Source organism: Choloepus didactylus, chromosome 6, assembly GCF_015220235.1.
Source record: "Choloepus didactylus isolate mChoDid1 chromosome 6, mChoDid1.pri, whole genome shotgun sequence".
Taxonomy (NCBI): domain Eukaryota; kingdom Metazoa; phylum Chordata; class Mammalia; order Pilosa; family Megalonychidae; genus Choloepus; species Choloepus didactylus.
Genome location: NC_051312.1, coordinates 134256184 through 134272173, shown reverse-complemented (window position 1 = coordinate 134272173; position 15990 = coordinate 134256184). Strand labels below are relative to the sequence as shown.

Sequence of the window (15990 nt, the reverse complement as noted above, 5' to 3'; positions counted from 1 at the left end):
CTGCTGCTATTGGCTCCTCCACTTACCAGATTGTTGCTTCAGCTGCTCTTTTTGGATTGCTGCAAACTGCTTGGCATCAGCCAGGGAGCCAAAAAGAGCAGCAAAGGGGTTACTTGAGATGTTGTTGTTATTCTCCTGGTCTGTCATTTCACTTTACAGTATTCTCCATCCAGACCTAGGGGGAGGGGCTGTAGAAAACAGCAAGTGTTAGACCTAGAAAGGCAGGTAACATAACAGCTGTAATTTACCCACAGTTGTTTCTTTTCCCATTCCTTGAATACATTTTTTCCAATCCTTGTTCCAAGATTCAAGTCATTTTTGGCAAAATGTTTACAAACCTACCCACTGGACAAGGTAGCTTGATTTGGAGGCAGCTAAACTCAAAAAACCTAAAAAATGTTCAGCCAGAATTCATCTATCTGGTGACATATCTTTTTATTTGCTATATGCTTAAAAATATAGGTTAAACAGAAATAGTTATTGAAGCCAAAGAGAGAATTCATCTACTAATAGTAACAACACTCTGGTATTTAAAAATAATAAAACAAGAACTACTGAATTCCCATGAATCTGACAGACCAGTTCTCCTTCACCATGCGGAGAACAAAGAACACTTGCTCAGTTAGAGCTGGGAATTCTTCAGCTATGCTTAAACTAAATTTAAGCCTATATGTTGGACCTAAAATGGCAAATCAGGAAAGGAAACAGATTTGCTTCATGTTGTGGGTTTTTAATAAATATTATGCAATCTATCTCTACTTCTAGGCTTAAAACTTGCTACTTCTCCTACTAAAAAGTAAATGATCTTTGCTCAACTTCCACTGTTTATTTGCTAACTTTCACTGTTTATCTGATTTTTTTTTTTTTTTTTTTTTTTTTTACAACACTGAGGAAGCAAGCAAATTCCAACTGTCAGGGACAATATGTGTGATAGGAAGTAGATATACACCTCAAAGGTATTTCGTGGAGTTGACTGAACCTGCATTTGTACTCTTCTGATTACATTTCCTCATTCAAGCATCAAGTGGACTCAGTGGCACAATGGGATGAGCAGAGCTCCCTGAAAGACTTTCTCCCCTATCTGAAAGGCCACAGCATAGAAATACAACGCTGAAAAGGCTGGGAAGAGACAAAGAATATGAGTATTCTGTTCTTGAGGATGAGGAATTGCTGCAAGGGCAAAGGCCTTAGAAAGAGTGGGGGTGGGGGGTAATAAGGGAAGAGAAAAAAAAAAGACCATTTAGTCTATCTTTAGTTTACTGAGGTAAGCCACCTTACAGAATCGTATTAACAAATGCTAATCCAAGTAGGAAAAGTTACCCTTGTTTATTAGTGGAAGAAAGATTATAACATTTCTTGACAGTTTGGAGGCATCTCTACCAATTGCTTCATGCTCCTCTGCATAAGCGCTAATGGCTAATCAGTTGTAATGACTTAGGCAGTCTAGTTTCCTCTCAGCATGGTATAGGGCTTTACTGCCTCAAGGGACTGGACTGTCAGATGGAATCAGCAACAATCCTTGAGAGAACTATCCCCCCTCCAATTACGGAGTAAGCTTAATTATTACCCCTAATATACAGAGACCCCAAGAGTTGTCTCATTGTTAGCTGACCATCACCCTACCTCCAACCTAATGTACCTTGAAGTCCAGAGGAATACAAAAAGTGTAGTGAGATCTTGTTATGTTCTATCTAAAAAATATTATCCTCTTTTTTTACATGATACCCCAAATTTTTCCTTTGGGGATCACCCTCCTCTCAGTCCATGTGTTCAAAAGAGACTGACCTTACCCACTAGCTCCAGGAATTGGCCTGGCCAAAAAGAGTACAGTATCCTCCAGTCAAAGTGACTGATTCATAGTGGACACAAGCCCTAATGATGACTATCAGAGAGAGTGAACACCAGCTCCAGGCCTTTGACTGAATCTACACATAAAGGAACTCTTTTTCTGCTTGAGTTGCTAGGCTGGTTAAGGTATAAACCTGAAGCTGCTATCATTCCATCATCTGAAGAAAATCTGGTCTAAAACTAAGCCAACAAAAAGAAAACAGAGCTGAGAGATGGTAAGGGAAAATCTTCTGGACTTTTCAGTTATAAAAGCCAATAAATTATCCTTATTTTATAAGCCAGTTTGAATGTTTTGGGTTTTTTTCAAGTTCAGATTAACACAAAGGAAATGCATCACCTGCATCACCTATGTAAAAAGAAAGTGAAAGCTGTAAACATAGAACATATGGCACAGAAAGGCTCTTAAGACCAATCATAAATATTTCTTCCTTTCTCAAAATTATACTATCACATTATATAAAAAAGCTAGTTTCTATTACATTTTAGCTATATTTTATTAGAATTTATAGCTTTCTACATTGTATTCCTAATGCAGATCTTTTATTTTACTCTTTGAGTACAGGTTCGTATCTGATTATTCTTCCTATTCTGTCTGGCACTATAATCATAATTACAAAATCCTAAATATTTATTGAATATCTCAGTACTACCTGCAGTTTTACTCCTGACCTCGTTGTAATTAATAGCAGCACTCATGATCCTACTTCAAGTTAAGGGCTTTACTATCTGTCTTGGGTTCTAGTGGAAGTCCAAGCTATAGGAATAGCCCTGTGCCTCTCTGGTATCTCAGCTTGTGTAGAATAAGAGAAAGGAAACAAATCTCTCTTGTCTGTGAAAAACAAAAAGGTTTTTGCCTATCTTACCAAACTCATCTTTTTCATATGTACTTCAAATCTGTGCAGAAACTATATCTATAGGATAAGGGCTGAAATTGTCTACACGCTTAAAGAAAAGTTTTATGGGAAAAGGGAGGACTGATCACTTGGTGAGAACCTTTGTGGAAACGCCAGTTTAGATCTGTTCAATGGTCTTACAAATTTAAATGAGAGTACCTGAATGTCACCCAGCCCATAAGAAAGGTCTGATAAAATGAAACCGTGATTTTGTTTGTTTTAATATTCAACAGTCACTTGAGATTTATAATCTCCTATTTTCAAATTTCATACAAGAGATACAGTACTATCCTGCTGTTAGCCTTTGGGATGGTACCCAATCACCAATTCTTAGAAGCTTCTGGATTTGATTCTTTTTGAAACTTGAAAACAAGTTTCTGTCATATATCCCCTGCAAGGGTTACCATCTAGCTGTCTACTACTAGCCCAACAAAATTTTTTTATCTTCCCATGAGTCAATCTTTTGTTTATTAACAGTACTACTAATTCCTTAGGTGTCTTTATCAGTTCATTATCAGCTCTTAAAGGGATGAGCACTCAAATGTTTTGCCATCAGACTTGGTATTCTTTCTAAATAGAAGTATTTGGAATATTTTGTAACACTGGGATTGTTACAATCATACTCCACAAAGGCTCTGTCCTGATGGGTACTACATCCAATCAAACCAAAATAGGAATTACAAAAAACTTTTCATTGTTTTGTTTCACCCAATAATCCTCTCAGGCCATGCTAATAAGGCCACAGATCCTTCCAATACATCCAGGCAACAAGGGTCTTACGGAGTCAAAAAGCAGACATTATTTCTTCTTGAGTTTCATTCTATCTCAGGTAGGCTCCTAAGAGGAACCAAACAGTCTATGCCCGTGAGACTAAACACATCCTTGCTCTGGAAGCAAAAAATTGATCCGAAAAGGAAAAGCCACGAAAACATAAGTTTCTGAGCTGTGACTACTCAATTTTATCAGTATCTTCTAGATATAACTGTTGAGGGGGCACGAAGCAGTGTGCCAACAGAGTTCTGAGTGGTAAACAGATAACTCGCCTTAAGACATATCAACATATGTATTCAAATGGCTTGATTACTCTGCGACTCGTACTTAGTTTTCATCTTCTTTGGCATGTGGCCGCCTATTTTCTGCTCTTCATATTTTGTCTCTTTAGGTTCCATAAGAGATTTGGAGCAAGAAGGGAGATCCACCCAATCCGCGCACATTCTAGAGAAAGAAAGTCAAAAGATGTGCAAGCCCAGTATTCCGGCCTTTTCTACAATGGGCATGGCAAAGAGGGGGAGAGAAATGTGCAGAGAGACACCAGAAGCTGGGACACTGTAAGAGACCCCAAATTAGACTAGGTTGAAGTTCATGAAGGAGAGGGTCACAGGTCAGGAAAGGCACAGAAGAAGGAATTTGGAGGAGGACCAAGTGCAGAAGCCTGAACCAGCATTCGACTAAGGAAAACACTCCCAATGCAGACCCTCTGATTCCCTCCCCTCAAGCTATTTCCTCTCTTACCAGAGCCTAAAGGGCCAGCAGCGACGACACCACAGTCTCAGTGGCCGAAGGGTTCCCACTTCCGAGTCAGCCTGGCAACCGGAACTTACATAATCACTAGGCGCAGAACTTGTGGCATGTCATCTCCGCGTCGGAAGCAGAGTTTGTTGCTGCGCGGTAATTGGCGCGCAAGCACCCCACGGCGCACGCGCTAGCTTGCTTGGCCCCGGCTGGGGGCGGGGCGGAATTGACAGGAAGTGGCCGTGGGCCGGTTCTGGGGGCGGGGATCCGGGTGGGGCGGTTTGGAAATTAGTGGCATATGAGGCGCGGTCTTGGAAACTCGTGTGTGGACTGCAGAAGTGGGTTTGTAATCCTTGACGCTGTCCGCCACCTCTGTGGGCTTTTACTTTCTTTTCTCCCCACCCCCGGTCCTATGCCTTTTTGAAGCAGCTTCTGCTATTCTTTGCAGGTATAATGACGACGATAATAACGGCTGAAAATTTTGAGCACCTTTTAGGTTTCAAGCAGTGTGCTAAAATACGTTACCTTTGATTGGGTTTCAGTTTTCTTATGAAAGTGGAAACGTACATTCTACACGGTTGTTATGAAATACAGAAGGCAGTGAAAGCATCATGCCGTTCAAGAGGAAAGAGTTCTGGCAATGGGAATTTTGCAAGTTGTTTCTTTACTCAGATATTTGAGTGCTTAGCATGTTCCTGAAGATACAGCAGTGAAGAAAGTCTTTTCCTTTCTGGAGTTTACAATCTGGTGAGGGTGGGGTGGCAACGTAGCATTTAAAATCAATGTGAACAAAATGGATTTTTCAGTACATAGTTCTGGAATAACTGGGTGGCTATCTGTTTTAAGAGTTGATCAGACAGCTGATCAGGGAAAACTTTATGTGAGAGGGGCTATATGGGAACCCTACTTTCTGCATGATTTTTCTGTAAACCTACAACTGCTTTTTAAAAAATTGATCAATTATGCTAGGCTATACACTAAAATTAATTCCAGGTGGATCAAAGATTTAAATGTCTAAAAGAAACCAGAAAAATGCTAGAGGAATTCATGGGAGAACTTTTTTAAAAAGAGTAATCTTTAAGTGGGAAAGACCTTTGTAAATATGAAACAACCTAGAAGCCATAAAAGAAAAGATCAGAGAATTCTATCACATACAGATATTTTTAAAACATGCATGGAAAATCAACCAAAGTCAGAAAATAAATGACAAAATTGGAAAAATATCTGCAACTATTATAACAAAAAAGACCTCATTTCCCACGTGCGTAAGGCTGTTGAAGTAAATAAGAAAAAGTCCATGGGATAGCCAATATTTCATGAAGAAGGAAAACAAATGGCTCACTCCCATTTTTTATTAAAAAATGTAAGTTAAAACTACACTGAAGTGGTTGCCCAGGACTGAGGGGGTGGGTGGGGTGGAATGAGGAGTGACTGCTTAAAGAAATACAGGGTTTCCTTTTGGGGTGATGGAAAAGTTCTGGAACTAGACAGTGATGAATGTACTTAATGCGACTGAATTGTACACTTTAAAATGGTTAAAATGGTAAATTTTTTATTAGTGCATTTTATCACAATTAAAAAAAATACAGTGAGATGCCATTTTTAACTTATTAGACTGGCAAAGTTCAAAAGTTTAATACATTGTTGGAAAGATCATGTAGTAACAGGCACTCTATATTGCTGGCTGTGGTATATATTGGTACCACCTCTATGAAGTGCAATTTGGCAGTATTTTAAAAATCACAAGCACAGATACATTATGGCCTAGCAAATAAATTTATTTGTATTTATGTTGCAATTAATCTTAAACATGTTCAAAATGACATTTATTGTTAGATCTAAAACTATAAAACTTTTAGATGTAGGAGAAAATCTTTGTTACCTTGGATTCGGCAAGGATTTCTTATATGCGACACCAAAAGCACAAGCCATTAAAAAAAATTCATATGATCATCTTCATCAAAATTCTAAACTTTTGTACTTCAAAAGATATCATTAAGAAAATGGACAGAAAAGCCACAGACTGGGAGAAAATATTTGCAAGTCATATATGTGATAAAGGACTTGTTTTCAGAATATATAAATTCTTACAACTCAATAATAGTAAGACAAACAACCCAATTAAAAAATGGTCAAAAGATTTGAATAGACATTTCACCAGAGAAGATACATGAATGACTAACAAGCATATGAAAATATGTTCATCATTAGTCATTAGGAAAATGCAAATTAAAACCACAATGAGATACCATTTTACAACCAATAGAATGGTTGTAATAAAAAATACAGTTACAAATCTTGGTGAGGATGTGGAGAAGTGTGAACCTTTGTACATTGCTTGTGGCAATGTAAAACAGCACAGTCACCTTAGAAAACAGTTTTCTAAGTTTCTTAAAAAGTTAAATTTACCACATGATCCAGAAATTCTTCACTTCTAAGTATCTACCCCCAGGGAAATGAAAATATATGTGCACACAAAGACTTTCATGAAAATGTTCATAGCAACATTAGTCATAATAGCCCCAAAGTGGGAACAGCCTAAATATCTATTGATTGTTGAATGGATTAACAAAATGTCAATAGCCATAAAATGGAATCCTCTTCAGCAATAAAAAGGAATGAAGTACTGATACATGCTACAACATTGATGAACCCTGAAAACATTATGCTAAGTGAAAGAAGAAGATACAAAAAGACAACATATTGTATGATTCCATTTATATAAAATGTCCAGAAAAGGCAAATCTAAAGAGACAGAAAATAGATTAGTGGTTGCCTGAGATTGGGGTGGAAACAGAGAGTGTCCATCACCCCTTTTAAGGAATCTTAAGGGGATGATGGAAATGTTCTAAAACTGGAATATGGGGATGGTTGTACAATTGGGTGTATGTACTAAAAATCATTGAAAACAGGTGAAATCACTTTAAATGGGTAGATTTTATGGTAAGTAAATTATGCTTCAATAAAATTGTTTTTTAAATGTCATCTATACAATGTTAGTCATGGGAACATTGTTGAAAGAGCAAAGGATTGGGACCAACTTAAATGTCCAATAGTAGACTGGTTAAATAAATTATAGTATATCTGTCCAGTATGATTGCAGAAGAAAAAAGGGAGCTCTTTAAATACTGGTGCATCAGGTTTTACTAGATGAAAAGTGCAAGATACATAGTAACAAACCATTGGTGTAAAAAATGGGGGAGGGAGAAATAATATGGATTTAAGAATTTGCTTGTATATGCCTATAATACCTCTGGTTGGCTGGGTGGAAGGAGACTTTATTACATGTTTTGAACCGTGTGAATTATGATCTATGCAAGAACTAAATTAAAAATTCTATGCAAATAGATGGGATTATTTGATCTTGTCATTTTTCCTTAACTGAAAAATCTCCCGATAGGTGGCGCTCCTGCACATCACACATTTTTTGCAAGTTTCTCTATTTTTACATTTTACGACTAGCCCAAGTTTTTCTCTGATGGCCTCTCTTTTCCATATGTCATCTCTGGGAATCTTGAGTCTAGATTTAGAGCTCTCCAAATGATACTGCCAGCTGGATAGAAAGGAGAATGCCTGGATTGAAAAAATAAAAATTGCAAATGGTTCAGAAAACCAAATAATGCTTGCAGTCCTGTCTTCCTTAATGTAAAGCTTCCGACTGAGTGAATGAATCAGAACTTCTGAGGAGTGATTGAAATGTTAGTTGGGTCAGTGGTTTTCAACTAAGGGTGATTTGGCCCTGGAAGAGATACTTGACAATGTCTGCAATCATTTTTGATTGCCACAACTGTAGGGATACTACTGACATCTAGTGGATAGAGGCCGGGATGTGGCTAAACATCCCACAGTGCCCAGGGTGTCCCCTCATCACAGAATTATCTAGCCAAAAATGTCAATAGTGCAGATTCTCAAGAGTGAGAATCCCTTATATTAATTACTAATCAGCATCTCTATTGCTTAAGGTCCTGCTATAAGAGAATCTGTAGATACACACAGCATTCACATTTTCTTAAGCCAAGAAAATCAGTACTGGCCCCAGTCTTCCTAGAAAAGTGCTTCCATGATTATTAGCCCCACCTCATAGTCTGATCTTTATAGCTGCTTAAGGAAGGGAGATAGACTTAGCAGCAGCTGGGAGGGCAGGTAATGCAAAGATACTTTTTTGAATGGGTGTTTGAAGGATATACCTACTGTGAGTCCTGAGCTCAATTCTTCCTCAGTTGGTTTCCTTGAATATGGCTGTATTGGTCATCCTCCCGATCTTTGAGGGGCTGAAAGGGATAGTATAGTCATAAGCCCATTTTCCTCCATGCTCTATTAATTTGATGCTTATTTATTAAGTGCTTTTTATATGCAAGGCTTTGAGTGGGTACTTCATAATCCTGGGGCAGAGAGAGAGCAAGGAGATGGAAGCTCTATATACAGTTTTTTTGAATGCTCCTCTGAGCGTGTTCTTCAACTTTTTCTCACTAGCTCCTGACCTCAGTCTCTCTCAACCCTTTTTATTTTTATCACTTTTACTCAAAGGAATAGCTATCCCTTCATCTGGCAGGTGTATAGTATCTTCCAAATAACTTGCCTGCAAATCCTGAAATTTTACCTTCAGTAATTGTAGCAATGTCACTTTCATTCCTCACCTCTTACCTGGTAGAGTTGGTCATTGGGCAATAGAGTCTGCTTGTCTGAAGCTGCACAACAAACAAACACGTACACACACAAGGTAGAATGGATAATAAATTTGGGTTATCTTCACATAATGGAATACTAAATAGCAATAAGAACTAGTGAACTATACTTACACCAAACAATATGAATAGATCTCATAAGCATATTGTTGAGTGAAATAAGCCACATATGAGAGTGCTTACTGTATGAGTCCATATACATAAAAAACAAAAACAGGCAAAACTAATCCATGCTCTTAGAAGTTAGGGTAGTGCTCACTTTTGGATATACACAGTGGCTAGAAGTGATGACAAGGGTTTCTGGGGTGAAGGGAATAGACTCTTTCTTAAACTGTGGGCTGGATTCATGGGTATGTTTGCTTCGTTAACTTTTTTTGAGCTGGACCCTTGTGACTCATGCACTTTTCTTTATGTATGTTTTACTTCGATAAAAAAAACAAACTCACAAAGTGAGTGGGAACGTGAGACAGGTAAATATCCTGTAACAGCACCAAATGTCCTTTTCTCCTGCCCCAACTCACTTTCTTCTATGGGTCTTTTTTTTTTTTTTTTCAGTAGAAAGGAAGCTGAGGGTCCCAGGTGGCCACATCTCTCATCTAAGAACATACTTTTACCTCTTGACTGACGAACTCCATCCTGCCCAGCAATGAAGTAGACCCCAACAGCAAGGAATAAAATGCTGATGATTTCAGCAAAGATAAAGCCAGATACAGAGGATGCATTCAGTTCAATGCAGTTCTGACACACTGCGGGAAAAGGAAGGGACAAGCCTCCATCAGGGTGTGAACATTGTTCTTCCTGGATCTTTTTCTCCTGCCTACAGCAATAACGTCTCCATCTGGGGCAGCAGGTTCCTCCCTCTGTGAGTGATATGGCAGGGGAATTACTGGGGATATCCTTGGACAAAGAATCAATGCTTGATGTTCCTTGGGCTCCCAGGAGCCCTAGAGAAGTCTATGTAGTCTCACTACTAGGAACTATATGGAATAGGAGGAAGAGCAGATCCCCTTCTTATTCAAAGGCCCTGCACTCCACACTGCTGCTCACCTTGTAATTCCCCCATCCTCTTCTCACCCTCCCAGTTTACAGAAGGAGCTGAACAGCTCCAACCCATGCTTACCATTCAAAGGTAAGCCAGGCATTACGGAACTGGCTATGTTTTCTCAAGAAGCTGAGGGAACTGACCTGCTATATTCAAAAAGAGGCAAGCTGAAATTAAGAAAACTGGATGTTATACCACTGCTCAGCAACTACTTCTGTCTTTACCCCAGGCAGGAAGCTCACCAGAACAGCAAGTACTGCTTAATTTTGATGACAAACAAATAAACCCAAGGGGATTACGTACTTCTATAATACACTTGGAGTGGTAGTGAATTGACCCCTGATTCTTGACACTGATACATCCCTTGAGGATCCTTCATACTGCTTCCTAGATTCCACGTATTTTTAGTTGAATTTAGGGTGTTGATTTCCTTTCCATCCTTAAACCATCTGATATTCTTCTCAGTTGAGTCACAAATCAGAAGTACCGAACCATCTTCTTGATTGGTATCTACTTTTACTGAAGGTTTTCCTGAAAAGGAAAAGGCCATGGTCCTGGTATGGGTTTTGTCTCTGAAATTCTCCCTGCCCCAGGGGACCAGGACAAGACCATTAGAGCAGAGAGGGATACTCCTTAAACATTAATGTGCACATGAGTCACAGGGGGATCTTACTAAAATTCAGGTTCTAACTCTTGTGCAAAGGACACTATCAAGAGAGGGAAAGACAACCCACAGAATGGGAGAAAGTATTTGCAAATCATATAGCTGATAAGGGATTAATGTACAGGATATATAAAAAATTCCTACAACTTAACAGCAACAAAACAAAACAAAATAAATCAAAACCAAAAAACAACCCAATTAAAAAGTGGGCAAAGGACTCAAATAGACATTTCACCAAAGATATTCAAATGGTCAATAAGCACATGAAAAGATGCACAACATGATTAGTCATTAGGGAAATGCAAATCAAACCATAATGAGATACCACTTCACACCCACTAGGATAGCTATAATAAAAAGATGGAAAATAATAAGTATTGGTGAGGATGTGGAGGAATTGGAACCCTCGTGCATTGCTAGTGGAAATATAAAAATGGTGCAGCCACTGTGGAAAACAGTTCAGCAGTTCCTCAAAATGTTAGACATAGAATTACCTTATGATTCAGAAGTTCCACTCCTAGGTATACACCAAAAAGAACTGAAAACAGGGACTTAGATACTTGCTCATAATGTTCATAGCAGCATTATTCACAATAGCCATAAGGTAGAAACAAGTCAAGTGTCTATGAACAGTTGAATGGATAAACAAAATGTGGTATATCCATGCAATGGAATATTATTCAGTCATAAAAGGGAAAGAAATTCTGATACATACTACAATATAGAAAAAACTTGAAAACATTATGAAAGAGAAATCCTCCAGACACAAAAGGACAATTGTATGATTCCACTTACATGAAATATCTGGAATAGGCAAATTCACAGAGACAGAAAGTAGACTAGAGGTTACCAGGGGCTGAGAGGAGGGGGAGTCATTGCTTAATGGGTAGGGAGTTTCTGTTTGGGGTGGTGAAAAATTCTGAAAAGAAATAGTGGTGATGGTTTCATAACATTGTGAATGTACTTAATGTCACCGAGTTGTACTCTTAAAATGATTAAAATTATTTCAAAAAGAAAACTGTGAAATCCAAATAATAGTTCATTTAATAGTATTGTACCAATTTCAATTTGCTGGTTTTGATCATGTACCAGTTATTTATTATCATGGGGAGAAGCTGGGTGAAGTGTACACAGGACCTCTCTGTACTTCTTTTGCAATTTATTCTGAATCTATAATTATTTCAAAATAAAAAGTGAAAAAAATAGAATTTAGTGGAGAATAGCCAAGTCCACTGAGTGAAAACTATGTTAGTTTATTCACCTGTCAACTTCTACAGGAATAAATGCAACAAACAGCAATAACAACAAAATTCAGGTCTAATCAGTCGTTCTGGAGAGGGGCTGAGATTCTGCATTTCTAACGTGCTCCCAGGTGATGCCAATGCTGTTGGTTCATGGGTCACATTTTGAGTCATGCCTAGCTACTAAGGTCCTGTTTTCATGCAAGAACCAGGCAATTAATTGCTCTGCCAAGAACAGTTCATGGTTGGTCATCGATTCAGCTGACAACAGAGAAGTCAGCTGTCCATCCCCCCACCATCCTATTGGTCCTAAGCACTCCTATAGGACTACTGTTGTAAGAAGCCATATTTATGTGAATTTCCTCAGAATCTGAGGATGAAAAGAAGCCATTTCACCTACCTTGTTTGCTTTGGGCCACAGTATCTGTAGACAGAAGAGAGACAGAGGATCAGCTGAGCATGGGATCGTTCAGATGCCTGGAGGTATCATTTCCATTGTCAGTTGAGGCCAAGATGGAGATCCTAATCCATGGGAAGCACAGTATCTATACCCACTTCCCCGGATTATAGCCTAAATCACCGATTTGGATTCAGGGTACTGCTGTACAGTTTAGAATGCTCTGCCCCTTGAGCAGCTAAAAGCTTGGCAAGGAGTATGTGTGCCCTAGACAAAGATCCAGAACCTTTTAGAGCCATCTTCAGCCTTGATGATCCATTTCTTGTAGAAACCCTGGATATCCCAAGGAGTTAATTATCCAATAGCCCTAATCTGTTTCAAAACTCAAAATGGTAGAGGTTCATGTTAGACATATAGAGAAACCTTGTACTGGAGTTCAATTCAATTGGATTCAATCAAACATTTACTAAGTACAATATACCTGACAAGTTTAGACACTGTCAAAGAAAAGGGCAGTCATAAGTAGAACCAGTCACTACTTCCAAAGAGTTTACAATGAAGTGGAAAAATAAACACACATACCATTAATATAATAGAACTTATTGATGCTCTTTTAGCATATATATGAATGCATAGGGAGGGGAAAAAGCTATTGATTTTGCACAAGGGTAGAGGGTCAGGGAAGGCTGAATAGAGGAAATGACATCTGGCTGGCTTTGAAGAATGAATAGAAATTCACCAGACAGGGAAAGGCATCCTGAATACAAAGAATACTGGAATATATGAAAAGTACGTGAGAGACGGTGTGGCTAGTGAAGGGGAGAGCTGGGTCTGAGTCTGAGTGCGATGGGAATAACTGGAATCACATCCTCCTTTCCAGGAAGGAGTCAACTGTCTTTAAATCTCATGCAGATGGGTTTTGAGTTTTGTTGTTTTTTTTTGTGTGTATAATGAAAATTTTCTAAAATTGATTGTGTTATCAATTGTGGCATCAAAAAATGGTATCAATGTGGTATCCAACTATGTGATGATACTGTGAGCTAATGATTGTACACTTTGGACAGATTGTACGTGAATGTATCTCAATAAAACTGCTGAAGAAAAAAAGAAAAAAGACTGTATTTATCATTTGAAATAAAAATTGTACACCTCTGAAAAAAAAAAATCTCATGCAGAACTGAACTGTCCATGAATAGTACTTAGCACAGTGCCTGGAACATGTTAGGAGCTTGCTTAATAAATATTTGTTGAATGAATGTGTGAATGAATAAATGAATTAATGAAGAAAAAAGAAAGAAAACAGTTAAGCAGATTTCTTCTAGTCCTTTTCCTTGAGCACCTGTCGCCATGGGACAGACAGAGAGAACCCTCATTATAACTCAAATTCCACAGGAGAGAGGATCAAACTGACTGCTGACATCTTTTAAGTTTGCATATCTGAGTCTTATTACTGCCTAGGATTTAAGAGCTCATGCAGCCAGTTTCCTGGATTAAGAACTGATCCCCAGAGGGATGGGGGAGGGGGTGGGAGGCAGTGCCCAAGTTCACACAGGGTTTCCTTCTGTACCCTCAGAAATGATTTTAAACTCCCATTGTCTTCAAGCCCCCCTTGGAACCCCACCAAGCTCAGTTTCAGCAGGTGGCATTGGCTCCTCCTCAGTTTGTTGATAACGCTGATGCTGCTATGGCCCTTTCCCTTCAGCTTCTATGCTAGTTTGGGGATATTATGTCCTGCCAAAAGCCATATTCTTTGATGCAGTCTTGTGGAGGCAGATGTATTAGTTTTGATTAGATTGGAATCCTTTGAGATGGAGATGTGACTCAGTCAACTGTGAGTGGAATGTTTAATCGGATAATTTCCATGGAGGTGTTACCCCACCCATTCAGGGTGGGTGTTAATTGGATCACTGGAGTCCTATAAAGGAGTTCACAGACAGAAGGATCCCAGAGCAACTGAGAGTGACATTTTGAAGAGGAGCTGCAGGTAAGAGAGGACAAAATGCCCCAAGAGCAAAATTTTGGAGAACGCCATTTTGAAATACCACTGGGGAGCAAGTGGACGCCAGCTACTTGCTTTCTGAGCTAGCAGAGGTTTTCTGGACACCAAAGGTCATTCTTCTGTGAAGGTACCCAATTGCTGATGCCTTACCTTGGACACTTTATAGCCTTCAGACTGTAACTTTGTAACCAAATAAACCACCTTTATAAAAGCCAATCCATTTCTGGTGTTTTGCAAAACAGCAGCATTAGCAAACCGGAACAGCTTCTTTCCATCCATGTCCACAGCCATCTGTACTTCCATTCTCCAAGTCTCAGAGGGTAAGGTTGCCTTTCCCTTTCTGCCCTGGATCGTGCTCTTGACCCCTGCCTTCCAAAACCAATACCAGGATCTTGCTCTATTTTCTTTAGCCTAGAAATATGCTCAAGTTTCTCTCACTCTCAAAAAAAAAAAAAAAAAAAAAAAAAAAAAAAAAATTCTCCCTAGACTGCACTTCCTCCTCTATTTACTACTCAATCTCTCCTCTATTCTCATCCAAACTTCTTTAAAGAATAGTCTACATTTGCTGCTTTTCATCATTTGCCCTTCACCGTCTATTCATTTCCATTTGGCTTCCACTTACAATACCCTACTGAAACTGTTCTAAGTCATCCATGACCTTTATTTTGCCAAATCCCACAGACTTAAACTTTTAAATATATTATTCTATTAATGAACCTTGCTGTAGCATTTCATACTCTTGGTAATTCTCTCCTTGGGGTGATTCTCTCAACTCCCTTGGTTTCCATCGAATTATGCTCACCTGATTCTTCCAGTTCTTTGATCATTGCTTTGTCTCTCCTGAACTTTTTTCTCTACTTGCTCCTTAAAGCCTCGTGTCCTCACAGTTCTGTCCTCAGCCCCCTTTCCCTCATGCCTCACTTGTTGTGTGATTTCAACAACTTTCGTGGTTTCAGCTGCCCTCCATGTGTGGAGAACCATCTCTAGCCCAATCTGCAGGCTTCAGCCCAGTTCACCCCTTCCTGTTGGATATTTCCAAACAAATATAGATACAGGTACCTCAAACCCAGACTGGTAACATTGAAATTCTCTTCCCCATCAGACCGTGAGCAACTTGGGGTAGAAGACTTTTTTTCTTATTTATGTCTCCCTGGCCTATTGCATTCCTCAGTCATATTTGTTGACCAGATGACCAGCTGGGTGAGTGACTGCTTCAGAGGCCTGCTCCTAACTCCAGCTCTGTTAGGGAACGCGTACCTTTTCCTCTCCGCTTCCTGGCTTTTTCGGCTCTGTTCAAGCCTAAGATGGCGGCAGAAGGGTCCCCTGTCTAGCCAGTTAAGTTCTCTGTTTTGATCTCTCAGAGACAAGAACCCCTTCTCTCTCACGTGGGACTGCTTCTCTCTAACACAGAACGCTAGGAGGCTCTATTTTCCCCCTTCCCTCTCCAACTCCAGGGTGACAGCTGAGGTAAGTTTGAGGTTAGGGATCCTAATATTCCCGGCTCCCCACTGATGGCCTCTTCCTTAAGCTGTTTCCCAGGCTGCCAGACCCTCTGGGGACTCCTTACCTTGAAGAAGAATGATAACCAGAAAGAGGCCAACGAGACCCTTCCCCTGCTCCATGTCAGCCTCTGTCCTGCCCTCTCAGAAGCACTGAGCAGCCTTTAGCAGCCAGCCAGCCTGCGCGGTAGCTCCACCCAGCCCCACAGG

General features: G+C 39.5%; 2 protein-coding genes across 4 annotated transcripts in view; both read right to left on the bottom strand.

Annotated features, from left to right (window-relative positions):
• The window catches only part of UBE4A (ubiquitination factor E4A), a 30772-nt gene extending 26429 nt beyond the window's left edge, over window positions 1-4343 (bottom strand). The window contains exons 1-3 of one of the 2 annotated variants that reach the window (XM_037841631.1): window positions 4254-4286; window positions 3840-3956; window positions 27-188 (exon numbers count right to left, since the gene is read on the bottom strand). In XM_037841631.1, coding sequence (XP_037697559.1) covers window positions 27-147 — 121 coding nt within the window. In that variant the 5' untranslated portion in view covers window positions 148-188; window positions 3840-3956; window positions 4254-4286. Of the gene's footprint in view, window positions 1-26; window positions 189-3839; window positions 3957-4253 lie in introns of both variants that reach the window. The other variant, XM_037841630.1, reaches the window with a different exon arrangement.
• A 1440-nt stretch (window positions 4344-5783) lies between these two features.
• CD3G (CD3g molecule) lies at window positions 5784-15990 on the bottom strand. Of its 2 annotated transcripts, none has more exons than XM_037841629.1 (7): window positions 15849-15990; window positions 12286-12309; window positions 10284-10511; window positions 9553-9684; window positions 8898-8941; window positions 8441-8524; window positions 5784-7826 (listed from the first exon to the last, which is right to left on the bottom strand). In XM_037841629.1, exons 1-6 carry the CDS (start codon window positions 15901-15903, stop codon window positions 8459-8461), a joined length of 549 nt encoding a protein of 182 aa, XP_037697557.1. In that variant the 5' UTR covers window positions 15904-15990; the 3' UTR covers window positions 5784-7826; window positions 8441-8458. The 2 variants fall into 2 exon arrangements, with proteins under 2 accessions (XP_037697557.1, XP_037697556.1); XM_037841628.1 differs by having other exon boundaries at window positions 8445-8524; window positions 15849-15987.